This window comes from Vanacampus margaritifer, chromosome 3, assembly GCF_051991255.1.
Source record: "Vanacampus margaritifer isolate UIUO_Vmar chromosome 3, RoL_Vmar_1.0, whole genome shotgun sequence".
In the NCBI taxonomy this organism is placed as follows: Eukaryota; Metazoa; Chordata; class Actinopteri; order Syngnathiformes; family Syngnathidae; genus Vanacampus; species Vanacampus margaritifer.
In genome coordinates, this window is record NC_135434.1 from 5,922,503 (window position 1) to 5,949,821 (window position 27,319).

At 39.9% G+C, this 27,319-nt stretch overlaps 1 protein-coding gene across 3 annotated transcripts in view; it reads left to right on the top strand.

The window, feature by feature from the left end:
* The window catches only part of rtkna (rhotekin a), a 73,844-nt gene that overhangs the window by 6,360 nt on the left and 40,165 nt on the right, over nt 1-27,319 (top strand). The window contains exon 1 of one of the 3 annotated variants that reach the window (XM_077560438.1): nt 14,692-15,251. The exons of the other annotated variants lie outside the window; for them this stretch is intronic. Coding sequence (XP_077416564.1) covers nt 15,156-15,251 — 96 coding nt within the window. The 5' untranslated portion in view covers nt 14,692-15,155. Of the gene's footprint in view, nt 1-14,691; nt 15,252-27,319 lie in introns of those variants that run through there. 3 annotated transcript variants of the gene reach the window in all.

The following is a 27,319-nucleotide window of genomic DNA, read 5'->3' on the forward strand; positions in this document are numbered from 1 at the left end:
ATTCGTATCGGGATTAATCGGTATGGAATCAAATCGTGACCTATGAATCGTGATACGAATCGAATCGCCAGGTACTAGCCAAGTTTTACATTTAGACTTGATGTTTACTCTGAGCGCGATCTACAAATATCCATATTTTAGCAAAATTTCCATTCATTGGTCCTATCGGTACAATGAAAATAGCTACCAAACTGTCATCACCATTAACTTCTTTTATGACAGGTGATGTATTAAGTAAAATTTTAACAATCCACCATCCAAGTATCGCCTGTGGATCGCTTACTTTAATTTCCCATAACTATATTGGTGGACCAGCCAGGACAGTGCTCATGTAGCGTGTCGTTTTATTACAGTAGCGGTTCGGAAAATGGATGAATGGATGGAGGAATAATTGCTTGCCTCATTTACTAGCAATTGAAACCTCTAACATCAGAGATGTGAGTCACACCTTACAGCCAGTTGTTACGTGTCGACACCTGAACTATACACTCCTCTTTTATTCACCCTTTTTGTGCTCCCGACTCTGATTAGTCATTCATTGCAACGGTTCCTTGTGTCAGGCTCTGTTTCACTCACACTCACGCTCACATTCAGACAGTGACGAAGCACTGCAGTGTAGTACTGAGCAAGGTCCATTGATTTTTCTCAATAACAGACGCGCTATTCTTACCTGACGTTTGAGCAGACAGATGGAAACTGTCAATATGTGTGACAGCATCACAGGATACTCCCAGGATGGTTGGGAAACCATGTGTAGTCTATGCATGCATTTTTTTTCTTTCTGGAGAGCTCAGTATTGTTCATTCGGTAATTTTACCGATTTGACATGTCATCATCATTGCTCTCTTTTTATTTTTTATTTTTTATTTTTTATTTTTTATTTTTTATTTTTTATTTTTTATTTTTTATTTTTTATTTTTGTACAGTATGTGCGTGCGAGTGTGTGTGTATTCATTAGTTCACCTAAAACCTATTAAAAAAATCCCATACCGTTCACCTAAACCGAACACTTCCAGCCAGAGTCGTGAGGCCGTCAGGAGACCCGAGGAAGGACCAAAGAAAAGAAAGGAAAGTGAAAGTTCCCAATCCTAACAAAAAAGAAAACATACTGTACAGTTAGTGTTCCAAGTCAAATTTTTATTTTTTATTGAAATGCAAATGCAAAAATAAATCATTGTTGAAAAGTAACCTTTTAATGCAATAAAACACATTACATAGTTGAAATTGGATTCGCATGGGACTCTGGGGTAAATTGAGCCCACGGCAGTCTTTCTCAAATAGGAGGGCGGGCCCTCAGGCAACAAGCTTTTTATTTTATTTTTTTCTTCGCTGTAATAGCATAAAGTGTCATTGCACATCCACTCCAGTAGTTGGCAGTGGCGCTTTCATTGACAGAGAAAGCACGCGCAGTATTAGCTCCTCTACGCATTTTTATCGACAAATTATACTATTTATAGTCGGGGCAGAGATTTTGGGGGGAGCGCGAAATGTTTTCTCCTTCCTGGGGAGGGGGTTGTAACAAAATGATTGAGAAGCCCTGGCATATGAGTAAGTTGAGCCACCTCTTTGTTTCTATATATTAAAAAAATTGAGTATGTGACTAAATGTTTATGATAACTACTCCATTTCATGGAATCTGTGAAGGTAAGAGCCACATTGCAGAAGTGGTTTGACATTTTTGGTAAAGATTTCTTTTTTTTTTTTTTTTACTGATGAAAGCAAATTTATTTTATTATAAGTTTAAGTGTAATGTTGGGGATACATATGTTATGGTAGTCATGGGGTAAGTTGAGCAATATGGTCAGGGGCAAGTTAAGACGGTTAGCTAAACTTACCCGATTTTACTGTACAGTATTAGGGGTCGAAATCCCCCATTGAAATGAATGGCGGGCGACCAGGGGTCGAAATTCCCCATCGGAATGTATTATATTAGTATATTTCAGTTGTACAATGTTCCCTCGCTACTTCGCGTTTCGATTATTGCGGCTTCACTCTAACACTTGATTTTCACTCGTGACCATAACTTCCATCTATTGCAATTTTAAACCCGCTATTCTGCGTTTTTCTTAATATTTTTTCGCCAAAAACATTAGAAACACCGCTCGGTATGACCCGGTGCGGTTCTTAACCACAATAAACTATAAGCACGTTTTGACTCCATTATGGTCTTGGTAAAAGAAGAGTTTTGATACAGCTCTTGTAAAAAGAATCTCAGGCGTACCCAATGTTAGGGCTGCTCATCATTCACATCCTTCCACATTCATTTCCTGTCAACCTGCACCTTCCCCGGGAGAGTTGTATTATGTGGGGCAATCCGCTGCTTTGAGGCTCAGGTCCCCTGATGTTACAAGTAAAATGTCCCCCCCCACCCCCCCAGCTCCAAAGCACTAACCCACTTTCCTGAACACTTAGGAAGTCCTCTTTTGTCTTCACCTCCACACTGTCAGAGAAGATTACTGTTTGTTCTGTCTCCCTTTTTTCTTTCATTTCACCATCTTTTTTGATTCTTTCTTCCTGCATCAGCTCACACCCCCCCACCCCCAAGTGACCTTCACTGTAGCCTGTCGGGGCCTGACGTTAACAGGTTATAAAAATGAGAGCTTGGCTGCCTCGTGCCAAAGGTATCTTCTCTCCCTGTGAACGCAAGACCTCCACTGAAGGCAGCTCTGTTAAACATTGACAAAAAGACAACCCACCTACTCGCACACACGAGCGCGCACACACAAGTGTACTAATGTCTGGATATCATTTACAGTCTCTGACACTTATGGCTAGCCCCGTATGAGTTATTGTTCAGGTTTACAAAAGTCTCATGCTCAGTGTTCTTTCTGATACCTTTCTTGGATTTTTCTCTGGTGGTGTAAAGTGTTGGTTGGCACTGACTGAAAACAATCGTCACCTTTACTGTGAGCCATTCTGATGACTATGCAGTCTTACATCAGCCCACGGGCGTAGACGGCACTAGGAATGGGGGGTGGGGGGGACCCCCTCAGTTTTTTAACCCTAACCCTCCACTTTTGAAGGGTTTTTGCTTGACGATGTACGCCTGCAAGAACACGTTTTGCTGCCTTCTGCCTGCTAAGGTCGATATTCTCCCAGGCTATAGGGGGCAGTGAAGAGCGTCTACGGCATACGAACAACACTTCACTCCATTAGAAGTTGAAAACAATTTTATCTATTTATTTATTTATTTTTCAATAAACTTCGACAATTTTGGGTGAATGGTCTACATACATTTAACAAAATAAATGAAAACAAAAGAATCAGGACGTAGAAAACACGTTTGCTTGCCTGCCATGTTTTTTTGCGCGGACCGTCCGGGTATCCCGGGCCAGCCACTGGCTGCTGGTACCCCGCGGGCTTAGACCTTCCTGCCGGTTAGTTATGCAGAAGCCACCATCTTGAGCTACTTGGGGGCCGTGGGAAGAACTTAGGAAGGCCATGCACTGGCAACAGAGCACCTATTCGGGCTTGCTGCACCCAGCGAACCCCCGGACGAGCAACGGCCCACTAGTAGCCGGCTCTCAAGGTGCGCAGTGTCAGCAATGCGTAAGCCGCGTGGGGGGGGGTCGAGGTTGGTGAAATTAAGTGGATATGGAGCTCAGGGTAAATTGTGCATTTATAAGGCTGGGAAGCGCTAGGAGTACGCAACTCTGGCTACAGTAGTTATTAGAGGTCTAAATTCCGATTTCCAATTGAACACACAATGAGACTTCACTGTAAAAATAGTCATAATAATAATAAAAAATAACTTGTTGTTTGCTCAATGTGAAAGATAGTCCGGCTTTACGAAGCATTGCTACATACGTTTTCAACCATCCCCTACCCCCTAACCCCCCCCCCCCCCCCGAACAAAGAGCCTGCTGTGCTGTTCATCAAACAACCCCCGGACTAAACTGTGAAGTAGATGGAGTCAGGGCCTCTTTTTTGTACACAGGAATGCACCGCCAAGGTGAACAACATTGTACATACATGGTGATGTACCCCCCCCCAAAAAATATATTCACAATTGTTTTTAACAATGTTTTTTACTGTTTAATTGACTTCAGACCCACAGATGATTGCAGTGGACATGATCATTTGCGTGTCTAAACCAATAAAAATGCATCATTTGAATGATGATGGGGTTGGTGAAAGACTCTAGTTGGTAATGTCTGGTCGGTGCTGGATTTCATTTCACTTTCCTTTCTTTTCTTTGATCCTTCCTCGGGTCTCCTGACAACCTCACGACTGTAGCTGGATTCTGAAGTATTCGGTTTAGGGGAACGGTATGGGATTTTTAATAGGTCTTAGGTGAACTAATGAGTACATACTCACACACGCGCACACACACACACACACACACACACACACACACACACACACACACGCACATGCACATACTCACGCACATACAAAATAAAATAAAAAAAATTAAATAAAAATTAAAAAAGAGAGCAAATATGATGACATGTCAAATCGTTAAAATTACCAAATGAGCAATACTGAGCTCTCAAAAAAGAAAAAAAAATGCATAATTTGAATGATAGCAACACTTTCGGTTCATAATTGGATCCTAGCTAACCAATCACAATTACAAGTTGATTTGCATGATGTTCATGTTAAAAATGTTACATATAAGCCCGTTAAGTTTACAACACGTTGCAACCATACTATCCTGGCGTCCACTATAACAAATTTTAAAAAATGAGATTACCCCAAAAAACATTTTCCCATGTTGTTCTTATGTGGGAAAAGAGTCAAAATCAGTAAAAAAGAAGAAAAAAAAGCCCAGCAGAAAAAATGAGGGTCTGAAAGGATTAACCCACTAGAATTAATAATGGTGGCCAGCCAGGCCAATCTAAAATGCTAACGTAAGATTGAAAGTGGCGCAAAAGTTTTTGAAACAAAGACTTATTTTGATTTTGTTGACACACTTGCTTCGCGTAATGAGCAGTTTTGAAAACAGTTGTTGACGGTTGTCGTAGATTCTCTAAACGTGAACGGCCCTTGTGGCGCACAAAGCGTACATCACGTATGATGTCATGCGAGATGTTAGCCAGCCGAGTGAGAGTACAAAAATGATCAAGTGTAGTCCGTATAGCGGAAAAGGACGAGTTAAGATTAAGAATTTGCATTTCTATATTTATTTACAGTTGAACATCATGGAAAGAAAAATTTGAGGTTTCTCTGCGATGGTGCTGAGCGGCGGCCGGACTGCATGAGAGCAGATGGGTCATCATAGAAGGCCCAGCTGCTGCCCCAGTGTTTTAATGTGCTCTTTACTGGACTCTGGTGGCTAACTGGTTTGTCCATTCTGGTCGTTATGGTCGCACTGTTCCTGCTGTCTCCGCAATTGTTATGTCCACTAAGGAAATCATGTGTTCATTATAGTTTGGTTTATCTGTGTCATCAGCATGATCACCCGAAGGCGAGAAGCATGTTTTCGTGTGACAACGCTGGACAAAACCTTGTCAGCGTAAAATATGGAAGTGATCTATTTTAATGACTTTTATATGGGATGTTTTCTCTGCTGTATCATTTTTGGGCAAACTGAAAAAAGAATTAAGATTCATGGAAATTGAATATATCCCATCATCTGATTGTTTAATTAGTTAATTAAAAGGCTTTCTATTGTTTATACAGTGTGTTTCCATAAAGGTGGGGTCAATTGAGAATGATCAATATGTAACTATAAGAGGTTTTCTTTACATTTTTTTTTTTTAAATTGTCAAAAACAATTTAGCATTTGTGAATATGTTGTTCTATATAACATTTTTGAACACTAAATAACAATATTAAATATGTTAAATATTATACCATACACTAAATGAAGGTAACATTAGACTAAAACATTTCTAATAATGTTCTAAATAAGCCATGACACAAATCCATGTCCTTTTTTATTATCTTGTTGTTTTATTAGTTATGTCCGACAGAGGGCGCCATTGCTCCATTTTAGGGCCTGTTGAGTGGAAGGTTACCCTACCTTGAACTTCTATACCTGGCACTTTTACAGACTTCACCACCAACTTGTTTTCATCATTCAATCATTTGTGTTCAGTTTTTTCATCTGTAACACGGTGGGTTTAAATCTTGGCTACGGTCTTCCTGTGTGGAGTTTTCATGTTCCCTCCGTGCTTGTGTGGGTTTTGTTCTGGTTTTGCGGCTACTTCTCACATTCCAAAATGTTATTTGACGGCTCTTAATTGTCCGTAGGCATTAATGATTTTTTCATTCAAGCGTGTACCTGACCTCTTGTATGTACACCAACTCCACCGACCCTAACGGATGGTTGTATGTTTTGTTTTAATGGAGATAAATGAATTGCTGCATCTGTCGAGTGCCGATTTCTTCCCCCAACCCCTGCTTGTGCCGACATGGAATTCGATTTTATATGTATTCAGACTTGCTGAATGATTTGTGCGTCTGGGTTAGCGTATAATTTCCAACATGACTCCCTGCCTGTTTCTGATGGTAAATCAGAAGCCAGATCAGTCCGAATTTACAGAGTAAACTTAATACACCTAATAAGAAGGTAGGCTGCAGATGAGATTTATGATGTCACGGTGACAGAATTATGACTGCGCAGCCGTCGGCGCAGGTCTTTTCTTCGCGCTCTGTAACCGAGGACTGACCTCCAGGGGTTTTTCTCCATGATACGTCTGCTTTTACAGCTCATCACTCGCTGCTGTCATCGGCCCGGCAGACGTGACCCAGTACCTGTCGTGACTTTGCTGTGGAATTGAAGACCTTTACCATCACTTTTTTTTTTTTGTTCTTGTGTAGACAAAGAATCACAAAAAGGTTTTACCTTCCAGACGCCCTTCACACTTGAAAATGAATGGCCGCGCTTTATGAAGAAAATAAATATGTTCTGACAGTAGGAAAAAGTATTGGGTTTAAAATGGCAGGAGAGGCCCTCATTCTCGCAGATGGTTCCCACAGTGTACAGGTGTGTTTATGCCTTTGTGTGTATTCAAGGGTAATTGTTTATGTGTGTATTAGTGAGTGGGTGAAGCCTGCGTCTCAAATTGGGTCAAGATGACAGTCAGCATTCTTTATTTATTGTGCTTAAGGGCCCTGTTGGTTTTCGGGCCCTTTTGTTCTGTTACCACAAACAGCGTGTCAACTTATGAACTGCTTTTGAAGACGAGAGGTATTTTTAGTGGACACAATTCAGCAGCGATAACTTTTGGCTAAACATGTATTTTTTTTATGAGGAACATTGATGGATGTTGCATGGGGTGACAGATGTTTTAAAGATGGGAGGGGGAGAGAAATATAATGGCCTGATGGATAGATAGTTGTGTAGAAGGACATTGTAATTGGCCATGTGAATTTGTTGTGAAGAGTACTTGTCATTAAGGAAATAGTTGATTACATTTGCTTGTTTGGCTAACATTGGCACAAACTTCCACTGGGGCACAATTCATACTAACCATGACACTGGCATCGAAAAGTGTTTAAAATATTCACTGCAACCTTCCACATTATGTCTTTTTGTTTAACTCAATCACTGCCATTGACGGCTATAGACATCAAAAATTCATTTTAACTATTTCTATTAGTTTAACTTTTTTTTTTTTTAAAGAGTATGAAAACCTAGAATATTTTTATTTTTTTTACATTTAGAACAGATATAAAATTTGTGATTAATTGTGAGTTAACTATTGAAGTAATGCTATTAATTGTAATCGCCTGACGCCCCTAATTTTGAATAATCTTTAAAAAAAAAAAAAGATTATTAAAAGAAATGTCTAGGTTTTCATACTCTTGTTAAGAAAAGTGGGGGAAAAAAATGTAAATATAATAGAAATAGTTAAAATGACTTTTTGACGTTTATAGGCGTCAATGGCAGTGAATGAGTTAATATTGATACTCAAACTTTCTCAAATGCTAGGGAGATCATAGACGAATGGATGAATTGGAGTTAAGTGTCAGTAGATGAATGTTGAACTTGTTATCAAGCCTAATTTTTAATAGGTCAAGATCAAGGACATAATTACACAAGAGGCGTTTTTCTTTCTTTGTGGTACACCAAAGTTATGAATATTAAATCAAGGTAATGAAATAAAAGCTCCATTTTAAATTATTATATTAATATGATTTGTTATTTAACATCATTGGATAAAAAGGATTAGAAGTTGTGCTTCCTGAGCACCTCCTACTTCTGTTGGGTGGCCCCAGCATTGTTCCTCTGTATGATTACGTGCACACACAGGAAATTGTCCATACGCCTTCACTCGTCGTCCATTGAGAAATGCAAAACAACAAAGCAGTCCAAAACCCCAGAGAACTAAGAGTTGAAATCATGAATGCTAACACCACACAGCGATTATTATAATATTGGTAGAAACCCATCTACAATATACGATTGACTAATAAGTGACTCAGCAGATTTTTTTTTTGCCAACGAATTAATGTGTTTTAGACGGTGGTAGCAAACTTCAAAACAAGCAACAATTTGGCAGCTAGTGAACAATTCCTCAATAAGTGGCTGCTTTAAGATGTTAATTACCACTCGCAGTTGAAGTTCATTGGAAAACTAAACAGAAAAAAACGACAAGACATTTTTGTGTATTTAACTCTTTGACTGCCAAAAACGTTAAATAACGTTTAGTAAAATCCTATGGAGGAGTGCCAAAGACGTTAAAATACGTTTTTTTTTCAAAACAGAGGTGAAACTAACCATTTTCTATTGTTGATTACTGAAAAACGGAATAAGGTAGAAACAAACTTTTTTTTCTGTTGAAAGATGAGAGTCAAATCTTTCATTTGGTAGTATGTGTGTTTCCATAGTCCAAACACATAATTTTCTGTGGACCTTGAAAGATCAGTCAAAAATGCTTAAATCGGCTGTCACCCATGGCATCCCTTTTCTGAAAATGTCTGGCAGTCAAAGAGTTAACCAAATGGGCACATCACTTTGCCTCAGGAAAGTCTGCTGTCTTAAAGCTAACTCACAATTGAAAACACCATAGACGGGCTATCGTAACTAGCATTGACGTTGTGGTTTTTCCCCGTTGTTGGACACAAAACTACACATTCAACTGGCAGTAATCATTCAGGATGGACAAAATCCCATTTAGTCTCTTAGTAGTTCGCCGCCTTCTGTGGCTTCTGGCCAACAAAGCAGTGTTGCACTTCGCCTGAGTCACCTGTCTGCGTGCCTGCGTGCCAGCCAGCGTGACCTGTCATTGAGTTAATGACATGAGCCTTCGGTCTGCTTTTGTTCTGTTAGGATATTTTTGTCCAAATGGTGTCAGTCAGTCCGTTGTTTTGGAGGAAGATTTGCCTGTGGCATTTCTTTCGTCAAGGATCTGCTGCCGATGTGTTGTTGAAATTGGAATCATGTGATACCCCATTTATAGGGAAACACTATCATTAAATACAACATACAAAGTTCTCTGGTTCAAGACTCTTGGTCTAGGATACTGTTATTACATAATTAAAAAAAAAAAAAAAAGCTACCCAGATAAGGCACAAAATCAATATTGATGGTTTTCCTGTGCAGAACCAGGTACTGATCCTGATCCCTCACGGTATGTGCTGACCACATAAACCACTGTGGATCACTCACCGGCTTATCCGTTTCGTCATTGTAAAATGTATATCATCTGAGCTCACACTGCTAAAAATAAACGTGCTAACATTAGCTTGTGTGGCGGCATTGCCTTACAGTCGCCACTTTGCTGCAGCGGTACGTTTTTCTTGTTGCAAATCAATCCGCTGCTAAAAAGTTTCAGACCGTCGTTCTCGTACCGTGCGTTAGCTTATCTTGTTGTGCCCGATGCTTCGAAACATTACGATACAAGTGGAAGACAAACCGTTGCAATCCAAGGCGATGAAAACGGAGACAAACCGGTACAGTGCAGTCTAGGAAAAGCAGCAAAAGGATGGACAATGGGACAAGTTTTTGGAGAGATGCCTTTACCCTTATGACCAGGGGTGCCCAAGTTCGGTCCTCGAGAGCCACTACGCAGCCTGTTTTCCATGTCTCCCTACTTCAGCGCAGCTGAATCTAATGATCAGCTCATCGGCAAGCTTTGCAGAAGCCTGATAAGGATCCTGATCATGAATCAGGTGTGCTAGTGGAGAGAAACATAGAGAACAGGCCGTATAGTGGCTCTCGAGGACCGAACTTGGCCACCCCTGCTTATGACCTTGAGCAAAATATAAACCTTTTGTACAGACCAATCGGAAAGCATGCACTGATGAACTCTCTTGTTCCACGTATGTCTTTTCACAGTACTTACTGTACATGGCCAAAAAAGTCCTCCACAAGTTCTTCTTTCATGAACAGTCCTACGCTTTGAGCAAAACCCGATTCCACCCCTCAAACACCAAAATTCGCGAGGAAGACCATCTCATCCAGTGTCAGTGAACTCTGACATCACAAATATTCTTCTTGATGTATGAAAAGAATCCATCACGGACACTCTTCCAAATCTTGTCCAGAGTTTTCCTTGGAAGAGTGGAAGCTGTTATAGCTTCACATGGGGTCCAATTCCATACCCCCCCACCCCCCTCCCCCATTCCCTCAGCACATTCACGTGCATTCCTTGGCAAGTTCCAGAATGTTTTCGCGAGCATCCATATCCCGCCCTTCGTAACGGTCAAGTCAACTATTTCTCTTTCGACCTCAAGAACAATAAATCTTCGCTCTTACTGTGTGTATGTTGATGTCTGCGACACATTAGCTGGGTGATTTAAGCTCAGGAGGGCGGAGGCTTTCCTTTTGGGGAAATGGGCCAGCTTGCTACCGGCACGGTTGGCTCTCCTGCTCACAGGTCAAACGGCTTTTAAAGTCTCTTTTGTTTTTCACTGTTTGACTGTGTAAAGGCTTTTCAATGTATGGCCATGTGTGGGTTCATAGAAGGTTCTCTAGATGGCCACTATCTACCTTATGACATGCCAGCGTCGACTACATACTAGATAAGTGTCCTTTAACCCTGGAGAACCCAAGAACCCTTTTCTTCTTTGGAAAATTATGAATTATACATTAAATGACTGCTATAAGTTCACTGAACACCAAAATATATGTTTTTTCAATTTTAACCCTTTTTTTTAACTAGCTCAGAGTTGCTAATTTATCAAAATATATATATAAAACATACTCCTAGGTATTCTGCAACATGATATGAAATAGATAACAAAAAAAACACAATTTTACCATCTGATGGTTTGCTGAGAAGATGGTTTTGTTTGGATTGATTTCCAGCTCAACAAAACAACATGTTGCCAGCCATCTTGTCACCACCACTCTGGCTCCTATAAGTGCAATATTCATCCACTAGATGGCCCCATGCAGGGGTCAGAAGTGGCACTCTGGACTTTTGAAGTTAAATTTGTGAGAAAAAAAAATAGGTCTTTGTTATTTGAGTAGCAAAATTTATAGGGGCCAAATTTGACCCCGTGGGTTCTCCAGGGTTTAATTAACGATCCTCAGGCAAATATGCAAGTCTGGTTTGCTGTTGAATTCTGCTGCTGGTGTGCACATGCTTGGTTTTACTCGCGTCCCGAACACACGCTCAGATATTCCATCTGCATCACTGCTGTGGCACGCAGGAAGAATGCATTGCAGCTACTTATGGTGTGCAATTGTGACAAGGGCTGTAAATTTAGTTCCCCCCCCCCCCCCCCCTTTGCACAGAAGTGGAGTAACAGTTGAAAGGCACATGGTGTGGATTTTGGGATGTTTTGCGGGGAGGATCTGTGGGCCAGAAAGGAAACAGGCCTTAACCCCTGAGGTGACATATTTCTTCCTGCAATAACAACTCCTTGACGTGTGTGCGACGTCTTGGAGTTTGAGGAACAGTGCATCAGTTGGAGGGCCACGTATGTTGAATGTGGCCAGAACTTCTCGGAATGACATTAAATCAATATTTAAAAGGGTTGTGATAAATGATTGAAGCGCTCTTTGACACTGGGTTTATGTGATGTAAAATATGCATGTGATCTTGGCGAAATGCTTGTGACCCCTTGACCCTCTGATGTATCTCTGTCGATCTTGCCAGTGGCCTGAATTTAAAGACACACACGTTCTTACCTCTAATATGCTTACATACATTTGTGGGTCAAACCATTAGGTACAAATCTCAATTCTCCTAATCATCCTCAATCTTGATTGACATTTTGAGGGCAGAATTGGATACTGTTTCACAGACCCAGTCAGCACAATTATTTCCGCTGCGTCTATCTCCGAGCAAAATGACTGCATTCTTCAGAAGAATCTCGTGAGATACTAAAAAATGTAGCTGAAGGATATGAGTCGTATCACTAAAGCCAAATTCTCCCCGTCAGCTGCCACGAAGGACAAAAGCTTTAAGCTGTATACGCCCAATTATATTAATAACTATGAATACATGCTGCATGTAAACGGTATCTTTTATGACAGACACTAAACTTGATGTAGGAATTATCCAGTGTTCACTATAAAGCAACTAATAGATTCATTTGTTTTATGCATTGTTCCTATGGGTTTGCAACTTGCCAATACAAGATAAATGGATACATGGAGTGTGATATAATTCAAGGACGTTCATTCAAAGTGAAACTATTCAATTCAGTTTATTTCAGTGGGTTAATTGTTAACCCACTGAAATAAACTTCCGATTCAATATTCAATATGGTATGGCTTATTCGGTTCAGGAGGACATTTTATAAAATAAGTCATATATAAGCGGCACGGTGGATGACTGGTTAGCACGTCCGCCTCCCAGTGCAGAGGACGCGAGATCGAATCCGGGCTTCGGCCTTCCTAACTCTTTGACTGCCAGACGTTTCTTGAAAAGGGATGCCGTGGGTGTCAGCCGATTTAAGCTTTTTTGACTGATCTTTCAAGGTCCACAGAAAAGTATGTGTTTGGACTATGGAAACACACATACTACCAAATGAAGGATTGGACTCTCATCTTTCATCAGAAAAAAAAAGTTTGTTTCTACCTTATTCCGTTTTTCAGTAATCAACAATAGAAAATGGTTAGTTTCACCTGTTTTGAAACAAAACGTCTTTCAACGTCTTTGGCACTCCTCCATAGGATTTTACTAAACGTTATTTAACGTTTTTGGCAGTCAAAGAGCTAGATGGAGTTTGCATGTCCTCCCCGTGCTTGCGTGGGTTTTCTCCGGGTACTCTGGTTTCCTCCCCACATTCCAAAGACATGCATGGCAGGTTGATTGGACACTCCAAATTGTCCAAAGGTGTGATTGTGAGTATGGTTGTTTGTCTCTGTGTGCCCTGCAATTGGCTGGCAACCAGTTCAGGGTGTACCCCCGCCTACTGCCCGAAGCTAGCTGGGATAGGCTCCAGCAACCCCCGCCACCCTTGTGAGGACAAGCGGTTAAGAAAATGGATGGATGGATGGAAGTCATATATAAAACCAATACAGATATAAAACCAAGAAACAATAGCAAGCGGCTCACGTCATTCTTGTGTTGCTTAATTTTTTAAGTCCATAACTCAGGGATGTGATTTTTCCGCTAATTCGCGGAATTCCGCTTTTTTTTATCTCCACCCGTCCCCCCACCCCCCCCCCCCCCCCAAAAAAAAAATCCGAATTATTATTTTTTTATTTATTTTTTGTAGTTCATTGTGTATGCACATGACTCCGACAGATAACATCTTCTGCTATAACAAAGACATTTGTGGTATGCTCTAATATGAGTTACTTTTCATTTGGTCATGATGTTCATGAAATTTGAACTCTTCAACATTATTTATGTGTTAACTTAGTAATCACATTAGTTAGATATGATGATATTCTCAGTGATAGTTTTTAAAAGCAAAGGCAGTCCAATGTTTTTGAATGTGACTGATTTTGAGTTGACTAAAACTGCCATTTTAAATGGGATAGTTCAATATACATTGAAAATTTATGCTGTTGTTTTGTCTATTTCTTTGTCATGTGAGTGCATTGAAAGTACTTAAAAACACGGAAAACCCATGAGCTCCGGGGCCCCTTGTCCCCCCACCAGGGCACTGCCCTGGACCTAGCTGGGTGCCAGCGGCCCCCAGACCCCCGGCTAAATTTTCAGATAATTTCACTTTGGTCAAATCACATCCCTGAAAACTATTACATCATTGACAATGTTCAGTGTTCATGAGTTTCTTCAAGTATTTTTTTTATTTACCAATATTTAAGTGCTATGTTCATGTTCAAACCGCATAATGTTATAATGGCTTACGAAAGTACGAGCTACGTATAAATTTTAGGGGGTACTTGATGTAAAACGGGACCTGCAGGTCTACAACCACGCATTTCGAGATGCCTGTTAACAAAGTAGGATTTGTTGTGATACCGCTCTTTTATTGGATAAAACATGGCTGTAAAATAAATGCAAATATCATATATTTATTTTGAAGGGCGAATGGGTGGAGACAAATCTAGGTAGATTTCTGTTGTAATGCTCAATTTGCATTGTAGTTTACTGCCAGCTGTCACTACTTAATTCTTTATTTAATAACAAGAACAACGCCTTCCCCACCCGCCCGCTACGCTCGTGCGAAATGTGGAATTTGCTATTTATTTGTTTAAAGGGCGTGGAGGGCTGCTACAGTAGTCTTTCACACTCCCTTTTCGTGTCTGCATTTTTTTTTTTTTACTTCATTACTATCTCCAGACAGAGGCGAGTGGTAGGGGTTAATTTAGCGCGGAGGGAGGGGGAAGAGAAGAGTGAAGAGAGGAGGAGGGCGCACACTGAGCCAGTTGTGCCGGTCACTCCCGCAGAGGCGATGGCCTTTTTGTCAAGAGCTCTCTTGTCTTCTTCGCCCAGGACACTCTCTCGCATTCACAGCCGGGACCGCCGTGGCGCACAAAAGAGGAGAGAGATGCTTTTTCAAAGGCACCATTCTTTCCCGGCCGGGTGGTGACCGTGGGTGCCTTGAGTGGATCATTGTGGAAAACTTGGGAGAAGAAGACCACGCGGATGAGTTGCAGGATTTTCTGATCATCTCGTCATCCAACTGTGCCCACGATGACCTCAGCCCTGTAGACGTTTTGGATGAGACACCCCAACTTTTTTACGCATTGCTTTTACGCACCAACTTGCTATCAGAGTACGTGGATTTCATTGTGGATTTGTCTTGGGGTCCGGTGCCTGTCACAGTGACATGTGACGTCTCGGTGCAGGTGGTTAAAGAAGGACAAACATCTGGATTTGTGTTTATAAAGGATGCCGGTTGATAAACTTACAAACATGGAGGAAAAACTGTGGATTTTGGAGGACCTCAATATGATGTACATCCGGCAGATTGCTCTCAGTTTGCAGGTAAAAAGTTCATTATGATCCCATATATCATTTTGCCTCTGCAGATAATAATGTTCTAATTTGAGAGATATTAGTTGAATAATATATTTATGATTACAGTGTGCTGTAGTGTAAGACTGCAGTATGTCATACTGACAGCTGTTTGTAAATTTCAATATGCTTCAAAACTAGTAGTATAGAGCAAAGTAACATCACATTAATACATTATTAAACATCAATCAATGTAAACCCGTTGCTCTCGATGTACATGCAAAAGTTGTTTGCAATCTCTTTTTTCTTCTTTCTTTTTGCACATCTTGTATTATTTATTGGCCACTTTTACTACCTTTCTAAATCGGCACTCTAAAAACAGTTTGGTCAAAAGTAACCCAAGTAAAGGATCTGACCAATATGAGTTGTTGACCCATTTCTTGACTCAAAGTTGGGTCAAATCGACCCAAGTAGATGATCGGTCCATTGACCCAATTGTTTTTTAGAGTGTAAGCATCGCTTTAATGTGTCCAGTCGGTTTATTGGTAAAAGTTGTTTGGAATGTCTCTTTTCATTTCTAATCGTTGTGCACCTTGCATTATTTTCCATATGATGTGGCCACTCTATTAGGTACGGCTGCACATGGTAATCATTTCTGCCTTTACAAACATAATAAAGCTGATTTCTTTGGTCATGTTTACGATTTGTAATTTGTAGTGGTATAGAAATGCACTTGAGAGGTGGTTGTAATATTTTTGGGTACATTCTTTCCCCAAGAATCTCTCAGTAAAACAGTAAACAAGGGTTAGGGTTAGGGTTTCCTTTAGATTGAGCTCAATTTTCTTCAGCCGGTCTTTTTTTAAAAAACTATATTTAAGAGTCACGGTAGTAATGACTTTTTTCTTTCTCTTAAATCGACCTCCCAGCTTGCTTATAAGCAGGCTCAATGACAGCCGAAATCTATTTTCAGAGTACAGTGCATCCCTTTGGTGGCCCGTTGAGCCCGCAGCTGTGCCTCGGTGTTGTTGAGTCCGCGCATGGGGTTGTGTAGTCATGCTGACGCTGTCCCGCACGTTATAGTGCGAGCAACATTGTGCATGCCATCCATCCTCTTGGGGTTCACACGCAGTGCACAGCTGCGCATTCGGGGGGCCTCGCGGGGTCCCTCTGGGAGCGTCTGTCTGTCCACACGTTGTTCTACTGCGTGCGTATGCGTGTGTGTTGCACATTGTGTTCGGACAGAGGAAGGAGTCATGCCAGGCTGCCAGTAACATGAGTACACAAACAAACAAACTTTGTCTCTGCTTTTAAACGATGGAAAAGGGTCTCTTTCTTATCAGTTGGCTGGAAGTTGGCATTGGCTGGGTTTTGGGGGATTCATGATTGTTAAAAGAAAGTGTCTGTGGTGCAGATGTGTTTTTGATCTTTTAGCAGATTTGTGAGTCTGACTTAGTACTTTGTTTTCATGAAGTATGATTTTAGAAAGCGATATTTTCCTCATTAAAAAACACATTACAAAATGTTCTTATTTTTGAGGGGAGTTTGGAACTCATTAATGACATCCCCATTCATTTCTATTGGGAAGTATGTTTTGCATTAGCATGATCAAGGAATTAAATGCTTATCTCAACACAGTAGTACTTTTTTATGGGCTTGTTATGCCTCGGGGTAATCCACTGATCATGGGGTCCGTTTGGCCTAAATTGATCAGTCACTAATAAACGTATTAACTCTTGACACAAAGCCCGCATTTGTTTTGCTCTCACATGAAAGTGGCACTTTGTCTTAATGCTGTGTTTGGCCAATTACGATGTGAATCTGACGCCAGACGTTTTAATTGTAGCTATTTTAATGCATTTATTAGGAGAGGAATGCATCATATGATTGTGGTAAACAATCATCCCCCGTCTGTACGATGCCACACAGAGGGCTCAGTATTTGGCTGAAATACATCAATTTCCACATTGTCGACTTTGCCATCTTGCTCACCCACTCGCTTGTTTGCTCTCTCCCTCCCCCGTGTCCCTCTCAGACTTGGTGGGTTTATGAGACAGGGATACTTTGTGTGAGGCTGAGCTGTACAGTTTGCTGTCTTAACTGTAATTTGTGGAGGTTTATTTGCGGCCATAAAATTCTCCTGCTGGATCATCACAAGTTGCCGTTATTACAGCGAAAAGCCGTTTGGGATTCTCCCTCCGGTCGTATATACCTGAAATCCACGCCCACCCCAGCCACACGCCACACGAGTAACTTTATGACTCACAGAGGAGTATGGTATGTTGTTTTTTTTACAGGCTACAGGCTGTCCTAACTAGCATGTTGCATGAATTGATGAAGCCTACTCAAATGAGAGGTGAAACGTCCTGTTGTGATCGATTTAGTGCCCTGAGGATGAAATGACCTGGATAAATGGTAATTTTCATTTTTGTCTTTCCATTTTATTTTATTTTATTTTATTTTATATAGTTTTACAGCAAAGTATTTAATTCATTAAAAAATACTGGATTTTTTTTTTTTTTTGTAACTTTAGCAAAACACGACAATCTTTTTCAAACCATATCTTGTCCGTATCGACTTTATAAATAAATAAATGAAGGCAAACAGTATGTGTAACTACACAAAGTGAAACTTCTGTAGAAATTGCGTGGGAATGCTGAAAGCTGAATGCTAATAGCGGAATGCTAAGATTTGAATGCATGCGGGGAATGCTTATGAAGTAAATTGAAAGATAAATGATGTGAAAATTTAAAATGATTCATTGTAGTTGAATGATAAATGAATAAAAGCAAAACTTGAACGGCTATCTGTCTAAGGTGGGATTCGAACCATCGGTTTACCAATCAAAAATTTCAAAGTCTGTCTCATTGAAAATGAATAGGGAAAAGTTGATATTTAACATTTAATTGTGCAAAAACTTAAAGTAATGTGGAATCAGACATTATATTTCCAGGAATGTGTGAATTTTTGAAGCAAGATGAAATTGTAAATCGGACGTATTATGTGGACGGCACGGCAAAAACAAAACAAAAAAACCCCTGAAATAATAATAAAGGTTAGAAACAACATAAGTGGGAATGCTGTATATTGCTATAATAATGGTCTTTTTTGTTTGTCTCATCTAGTTTGTTATTTATTTACATTGAAATCATCACATTTCACAGTTTCAAGTCAACTTTCGTCTGTGTCAGCAGGAATAAGCATTTATCGCCAATCAAAATTTTTACGTTTATGATCGAGGGTCGTCAGCACTTGGTTAATTAGAACCTAAATAACGGTGATCTGCCCTCATCTTGAGAGTCTCTGGTCGTCTTTGAAACAAAGTAATTGGGATCGGGGAAGTTGTTGTCTGAAGTGAATGTATGTGTTTTGAAAGTTCTTCATTTATGACACTGAATGGAGATATGGTTGTTAAGATATACAATACTGTACATGTAGACCTGATAATTTGATAATGCGAAAGTTTCATAAAATGGATACATGGTTTTCATCGGACATCTACTACGTACATGCAGAAGTTCTCCGTCTACTGTATAAAGCTGTACAACTTCCACTAAATGCCGATTCAAACAATAATTTTTCAGCTGAATGCAACCTAGTTTTTTCTGTCCTTGTCATCCTATTTAAAAAGCTAAGTATGTTTTCCGTGCTGAGGTTCCTGCATTCCTCAGGCATATAATTGCTTGGTCAGGAGTTACGCATGCAGGCATTGTTGTTTTCATGCCCCATAGCGAGACACTCTCCGACTCTTCACGTTTTAACAGGTCCGTAGTAGGAATGACTGCATTCTTGGCTTCTGTACTCTTTCCTCTTTGCCCACAAGTCTCTCACTTCATTACTTCTTCCTGAGTCACAAGTGCAAAGGGGCGCGATGTCCACGGAATGCAGGATTCCCCTCTCGAAACGAGACGCGGCTGATGGGAAGCAGGAAATGGTCTCGTGTAATTACTGCTTCCCACTGGGAGTGACATCATGATAGCATTGAACTCTTTGCCATGAATAGATTCAAACATAGCATTTCCTGTTACCACAGCCGGATACGCGTGGATACTTTTTTGTTTATCTAACTTCCGCCTGGTTTCTTCCCCTTGCTATTCTCACACTTCCTCACCTTGACTAATTCTCCGCTCATTAAAAGTCAGAGGTCCTTAAATGGACACTGTTGACGAAGACTAGATTTTTTTTCCGCGTGTTCGTTTTCTTTCGGGTAGTGAGAATGTTGGTTATCCGAATACAGGCTGGAGATCGGTGAACAGTTCCTTCGAAGGTTTTATTTTACAGAATATTCCGGACACAAGTGAGCTCCCAGCAATGGTGGCAGCCTCTCACAAGTGTGTCGATTACAGACACTTACAACCTTTTTATACCATCTTGAAGGGCGGTTCCAAACAGCCCACCTGGAGTTCACCGGACATGAGATAAGACTTTAAACACATCATTGATTACAGACACTTCAACCACAGACAATGGCCCATTGTTGGGGAAATTGATGAAATCCCAGTCATGAGATCTCAGTCATGACGATAAAATTTTAAAAACATCATTCATTACAGACACTTGGCAGAAATTGCGACATCGCTCACAAAGACACATCCACAGATAAAAGTTCTACTGAGGAAATAAATAAATTAAAGCAGTTATGACTAAATCTGGGCAGAAGACCCTCTTCAACACTTATACCCTTTGTCTAAATTTGGTGCTTCTGACCTTGGATGTTTATCAGCGCAGTGGCAGCGTTAAATAAGGACATTGGATTTCTAAGGTCATGAATGTGTGCTCCTGTAATAAAAGTAGGATTTAAGCTGATCATTTCATTCGGAAGTCAAATCCTGTCTGTGTATGTGTGTTGACCTCATGGGTTGGAGTGGGCTGCAGCAGAGGAACATAGACTACGGCACAAAAGCCGCCAGAGTCAACAAAAACACTGCGCAGACCCAAAGACTTGTCTTGAAAACATCATCTCAGGTATTGGATTGTGCAGGAGTCCCATTTATGCTAGACACAATGTCAAATCTCTAATAATATTAAAAGATGAGAAAGTGGATTTCAAACAAACACATTGCTTGTATGCAGGGGGGGGTCCAGTGGGGTCAACCAAGAAAACTTTTACCAGAGAGTAACGACACATATCACTCTATTGTTTTACAGCAGCTAAGTCTAGTGAGATTCAGTTCAATATTGAGGCAAAATGTCTTCCCTAACCCTGGAGAACCCAAGAACCCTTTTCTTCTTTGGAAAATTATGAATTATACATTAAATGACTGCTATAAGTTCACGGAACACCAAAATATGTTTTTTCAATTTTAACCCTTTTTTTTAACTAGCTCAGAGTTGCTAATTTATCAATATATATATATATATATATATATATATATATATATATATATATATATATATATATATATATATATATATATATATATATATATATATATATATATATAAAACATACACCTAGGCATTCTGCAACATGATATGAAATAGATTAACAAAAAAAACCTCAATTTTACCATTGATGGTTTGCTGAGAAGATGGTTTTGTTTGGATGGATTTCCAGCTCAACAAAACAGCATGTTGCCGGCCAACTTGTCACCACCACTCTGGCTCATGTAAGTGCAATATTCATCCACTAGATGGCCCCATGCAGGGGTCAGAAGTGGCACTCTGGACTTTTGAAGTTAAATTTGTAAAAAAAAAAAAAGGTCTTTGTTATTTGAGGGGCCAAATTTGACCCCATGGGTTCTCCAGGGTTTTAATCAAATTAGCAATTATTCTTTAGAACTTTAGTTCAGCAACTCAAGTTTCATATTACATGAATTATTCTTTGTTCCATTAAGTGAAAAGTGCCAACATCTGTCCTCGCCTCAGGTTATACCCCCTTTTTTTTATTCGCCAGGCTCATATCCAATTTAAGCATGATCTATTTTTAATCACTGGGTGTTTGTTTCATAAATTAATCTAAATTTCACCTTTAAATGATTGTGATTGTGTTTCCACAAATTAAAACTGTACACGTTGTCTTAATAAAATCAACAAACAAACAAAAACAACACTACAGCTTTGTTTAGGTTTTGGGTTTGACAGGATTGTGTTTCTGTGGCATCGGGTCAGTTCTTTTTTTTATTTTTATTTTTTATTTTTTTGGCATCGGGTCAGTTCTTATGAGGAAAGGGAATTCAATTAGTGGGTTAGAAACTCATTGTATAGTGTAGTATGTTATAATATACTATAGTATAATAATATATTGGTATATTATATTATAGTATAGTGTGACATTATTGTGGCGTCACAATTGGTCAAATGTCCAAAACCAAAATGCTTACATCCATATTTTCTGACGATGGCAGTTCTCAAAGATGTTCTTTGTTGTGTAAATTCACATTTCAGTTTTCCATGATATGTCTCTTTTGAGATAGTCTTTTTTTTTTCCCAGTCCCACGAACGTGCCAGGTAAGGTTTTGTAGACTTAAATTTTTTTGAAAAAGTTCAAGACCATGACTCGCTATGTTAATTTGAGAAAGCACACCGTTAAATATGACTGTTTTTTTCTCCAGAAAATAATTTTAAAAAAATTAAAAAAATATGACTGTTTCAATGTAGATTTGCTGTCAAAACCTTCGAACTTTTTCTTCAGTCATGAATAGTGACGATTCTATAGTTTGGTCTGGCTTGCTTTGAGTTTTGAACCCTTGACCCCTGCTGAATGACAACATTCCACTTCAATCCATTAGTAGAAAGAGACTGAGCCAAAGACTGTAACATCTTACAGCCATGGTAGTTGAACCTCTGACCTGATTTTGGGATGAGCAGGGTTATGTGGGAGTTTCTTGCTGGTGTCATGTTTGACCTCTCACACGCTCCCAGGATGTTAAATGTAGCAGCAGCCATGCCTCGGATCATTTAAGAGCTTGAAGATGTTGGCTTTCGCACCAAGGTTGTCTCTGTGAGCGCTTTTTCACCTTTTTATAAATATCGGTTTTTTTTCCTCTCCGTTGCATCGGGAGTTGATCTAAGCTTCTGTGTCCACTTTGTGCTTTGTAAATGTGAGGTCCTGAGAGGCCAGAGGTCAAGTTGACAGCATTTAATCCCTGTCTTAAAGTCAGACAGTAAACCAGTATGCACTCGGGCAAGACTGATGAATCTCTGCCTTGTTGATGAATTTCCAGTGGCAGCAAAGGTTAATCCGATTTGTTCTGAAACCAGAAAACAAAGCACGAAGGCTTCGCCGGTTCACCTGGTGCAGATTTCATTATTGTGGGGGGGGGGAAGATGAGTCTTTGGGGTTGTGTCTGTTCGGTAATCCGTTGCTCAAGAGTGCCTTGGGATTTTCAAATTGGCCACAAATTGAGCTTCGTTCAATCGTTCAATATATTTGTCCGCAGTATAATCAAATTCCACTTCCTATTATTAGAGCCGTAGTCATCTGATACTTTTTTCTGTTCAGTGCATCTTACCTGACTTTTACAGTTGAATATTATCAAAAAAATGTCAAATACACGTTAAAACATTCACCAAATGATGGCAAGTCGGAATGAGCAAAACAAATAGATAAATGAAGGCGATGCTTTGTGGCTATGAACAAGAACGATGTCAAGGTCTTTTCCAATCTCCCCACGAGGCTGTTCAAATAAAAGTATAGTAAGTACAGTATGTGTGTGTTTGTACAGTATGTTAGCTCAGCTCAAGTCTGTTTAGCGACGATGGATGTTTTCGCTAAAGCTAACAGCGCTCGCTCTGTGGTGATACACGTTACAGTCGTGTCTGAGCCAATACACATTCCTCTACAATGGAGCTCTTCATCAAACACTCCACTGAGCCCGTGCTCGTGTGTGTGTGAGTAAATATTTGAGTAATAAATCAGTACTCCTGGCTACGCACTCAAGCGGGATCACTTTGGTTTGGTCAAGGGACATCCGTTTTTTTTTAACACCTTGGACTTCTCTGTGCTTGCATACCTGCAGGGACATATCTCCCATTGTTTTTCCACAGAGCAGCAGGCAAGATATACAGTACAGTGGTACCTTGGCTCAAGAACTTAATTGGTTCCCACAGAGAGTATGTGAGCCGAAAAGTTTGTCTTCCAAACAAGTATTTCCCATAGGAAACCATTGAAATGAGAATAATCCGTTCCCAGGTCCCCATAAAACACAATTTTCTACTAAAAAAGCCTTAAAACTACACAAAATATACCTTATTTTATGTATAATAAATGTGCTATTGTATTGTAATTAAAGAAATACACTGTACTGCATAATAAAGTGTTTTTATTTGCAAAACTTGCAACTTGCCTTTGTGATGGTACAGTAGTTGAAGGCTTGATGGAATGGAGTGGGAGGAGGGAGGGAGGGAGGGAGTTACTGTTTGGAAGGAGAGTCCTCCGGTGTGGCTTCTCTTCTTTGCTTCTTAGGAGACTCTTTATCCTTGTTGCTGACTAAAAACCTCTTAATTGACACCTGTTGCTTTCTGAGTTGTAAGGTCTTACGAAACTGAGGCATCATATTATCATTCATCATGTTGATGATTCTCATAGCCACAGTCTTTTCTGAATGGTACTGTTCGATAAAAGCCTGCACATCACTCCACTTTGCTAACATGGTCTTGATGCTCTCACTTGATGCTGCCGCCATCTCCTCCTCCTCGTCCTCACATGACAACTCCTGAATGGCTTCCCTCTGCTTGTCCTCTTGAAGGCGAATCAAAAAACCTCATTATGAACTTCCAGGTTGCCTCTTGATGATATCCGAGTGAAGTTGGCGATAATACCCAGGACGCTAAGTCACACAAACGCACACCTCGTTCGTGTTTTTCGATGATCTCCTTCTTCTGCTCGACCGTAATTTTCTTTAATGTCTTCTTAGGCTTAACACTAGCCTGTGGTGGGGTCTTTTTCGGTCCCATGATAGCAAAAGTACACTCCAAAATGTCTAGTTTTGTATGTATGTATGTAAAATTTCTCGTGTCGCGTGATTTGGTTCGTCCGCCGAAAACTAGTTTGTCAGCTGAGACTATATGCTCGCGAATTTAATGTTCGTGAGGCGAAAAGTTCGTGAACTGAAGCGTTCGTGAGCCGAGGTACCACTTTGTAGCTCCATGTACAGTGGTATATATATATATATGTGTTTTCAGCAGAGATTACATGTTGGTCTCGTTTTTTAAATCATAAAAAGCCTGGCATCTTTATTTTTAGAATCGATTAATCGGGTTAATTTAAATTTAGCATTTTTTTCCCTGATTACTGTTTATTAACCAGTGAATGGTGTTTATTTGGTATGTCATAGTGATTAAAAAAAAAAAAAAAAAAGGGGGGGTGGATGGGGAGGTGATGTTGTACTATGCTACCAATTCGGTCATTGTTTTCCAAAGTAAAAACTGATGTTTTGTAAATGTCTTATTTTGACTAAACGCAGAAGTTATTCGGGCTTCTTTCATGAAGGACTACAGAAATAAGTGAACAATTAGTGTTGATATGCTGAAATCAGAGGATTTGGACAATTTGACATTAAACTAGACAAAGTGCAATTTCTGCAGAAATTGCGTGGGAATGCTGAAAATCGGAATGCTAAGATTCGAATGCATGTGCTTAAATCATTCCGTGAAATCATAATCCATTTTGTGGGACTCAAACTTTACCAACTGCGCCACTGAGCAGTATCAGACACCTGGCAATGATGATCAGTTGTATGTATGGAAGTGGGCGTGGAAATTGGTACTTAGAAAAAGTTCAAAAGTTCAGTCCCATTGAAAATGAATGGGGAAAAAGTTGATATTTAACGTTAAATGGTGTAAATCGGAAGTATTATGTGGGAGTTGTTTCACGGCAAAAAAGTGTGGAGAATATACACAATAACATATGTGGGAATGGTTCCAAACGATTACTCAATTATTCAAATAGTTGTCGATTCATTTAATAATCGATTACTTGTCGATTAATTTTGACAACTCTAATTATTGTTTGCCAAGCGTGTTGCTTGTATCTTGCCATACAGTCGGTGTTATGGACGTACTATGTTCCGTTTCCTCCTCAGCTCAGAAGCAGGCTGAGGTGAAAGGAGACTTTGTATCACATCGTGCACACGCCCATTGCATTCTTGGAACAAAAAAAAAAAAAAAAAAATTGAGCTTCCGAACTCTGGTCCACTGACTCCAAACATTGTGGCTCACCACAGCACCCCGTGAACCCCAACAGTTGCCCCCCACCCCCTCAAATGTAACACTTGAGTTCACACCCCAGCTCCACCCCGGCAGCGGTGTGAATAGGCGCTCTGTTGTGTGCAACCGGCAACCGTCTGGATGCGAGGCTGGAGCCAGTTTCCTTTTGAAAAACAGCAGCGGAGAGAGAAAATACCCAGGCGGGCCGACAGGTGCTGTTATCGGAAAACACAAACGTGACACTTGCACCTTGCAAGCTATGCGCTCGTCTATTTTTCTCAATGCTGAAAGCTGCCTCTCTAGATTCACATTTGGCTTTTTCGTCCTTCCTTTTTTTTTTTTCTTCCCCTTTTGGAAATCTCAGCCTGCAGCGTCACCTTCTGTTAATCCTCCCTCTCTGCTGCTCTCCACCATGCCAAGACGCTCTAGTTTCAGCGCTATTTGGTTTAGTAACTGCAGATAATCCAAATCATCTTAAATAAGATTTACATGCTACATGCGGTTTTAAATCACTGTTTTCAAGCGGACGCATCAGATCCGAGCATACCATTAAAACGATCTGAGCAGCTGCAGCTGCGCTCTTTTTTTTTTTTTTTTTTTTAAATGTGACGATTGTCTTCAAATGAACATACGGTAGCCTAATGTGTTTTTCTGATTGTTGTAAATGTTGATTTTTGTCGAGGTTTCCATATGGATGCATTTGTGCTCGGATGTGCTACGCTTTAGCTTATGGGCGAACATCTGCGTGAGGCCGCGTGCCAGATTCGCTGTTATTTCATCGATTTTTCTTTGCCTTGGACGCAATCGACGTGGGAGTTGAACGCATTCTATTTCTGCTTATAAGCAACCGTAACTTCCACACGGGGATCACTTGGTGTGCAAAACAAAGTGATGTTAGTTTACAGTAATTTTTTTATTAAATCAACATATTCCCATTGTGCACATTCCGCTGGAGTAGCCGGCGTCATTGGCACTCAATTAGACTGTTAGAATTATATTTACTGGGCCAATGCGAGCAAGCTGTGTGCCACCGACGTGCCAAAGACTGAGTAACTGCGTGCATGGGTGTGTGTGTGTGTGTGTGTGTGTGTCATAAATGTGTGTGTGTTTGGCAGGTGAAGCCTTATCAGAATTTGGACTGCTGCTTTATGACCATATGTGGTACTATTCTGTTCTGATTGAGGAGAGGTAAGGAGCCGGTCCCACCTGAGTCTTTTATTGTAATAATTCAGTAGGATTTAGTATTTAAAGTAATCCAATGCAATTAGAGGGAAATTAGGCACATTTAGTCCACCAAAACAACAACAATAAAACAATTTAATTCAATTCACAATTCACTTAACCGTAAGTACTTGGAATTTAAAGCAAATGACATTACATGACAGTCTTGTGCGTGACGATGTTCCTCTTGATATGCCTGGATTTCAAATCTTTCGAAACAATTGAAGTAGAAATAATCGGAGCTGCAGTGTTCTTTTATGCATGTAATTATGTATTCAACTATATGAGCGAGCAATATTTTAAATATTTTTTGTCATTCTCATTGTCTAAATACAAGTTAACCACTGAACTAATGTGCTTTTTTTTTTTTTTTTTTAATTCACTAAAGTTTCAGTAAAGCTCCTGTAGCCCAAGGAGAAAGGTCAGCACGAGGGTGCAGAGATGTTCCAGTTATGAGTCTAGTCACGAGTGCACGGAAAATAAGTGCCACCTTGTCAATCAAACTTCCTGTCACTGATTGTTTGTTTTTCCTTGGGCGCAGTGCTTTCCTGCAAATGAAATTAAAGGCGCAAGATGCTGCCATTATTATTATTATTATTTTATTTATTTATTTATTTTATTATTATTATTATTTTTATTTTTTTATTATTATTATTTTTAATTATTTATATTATATATATATATATATATATATATATTTCTACTTTCTTTCTTTCTTTCTTTCCTTCTTT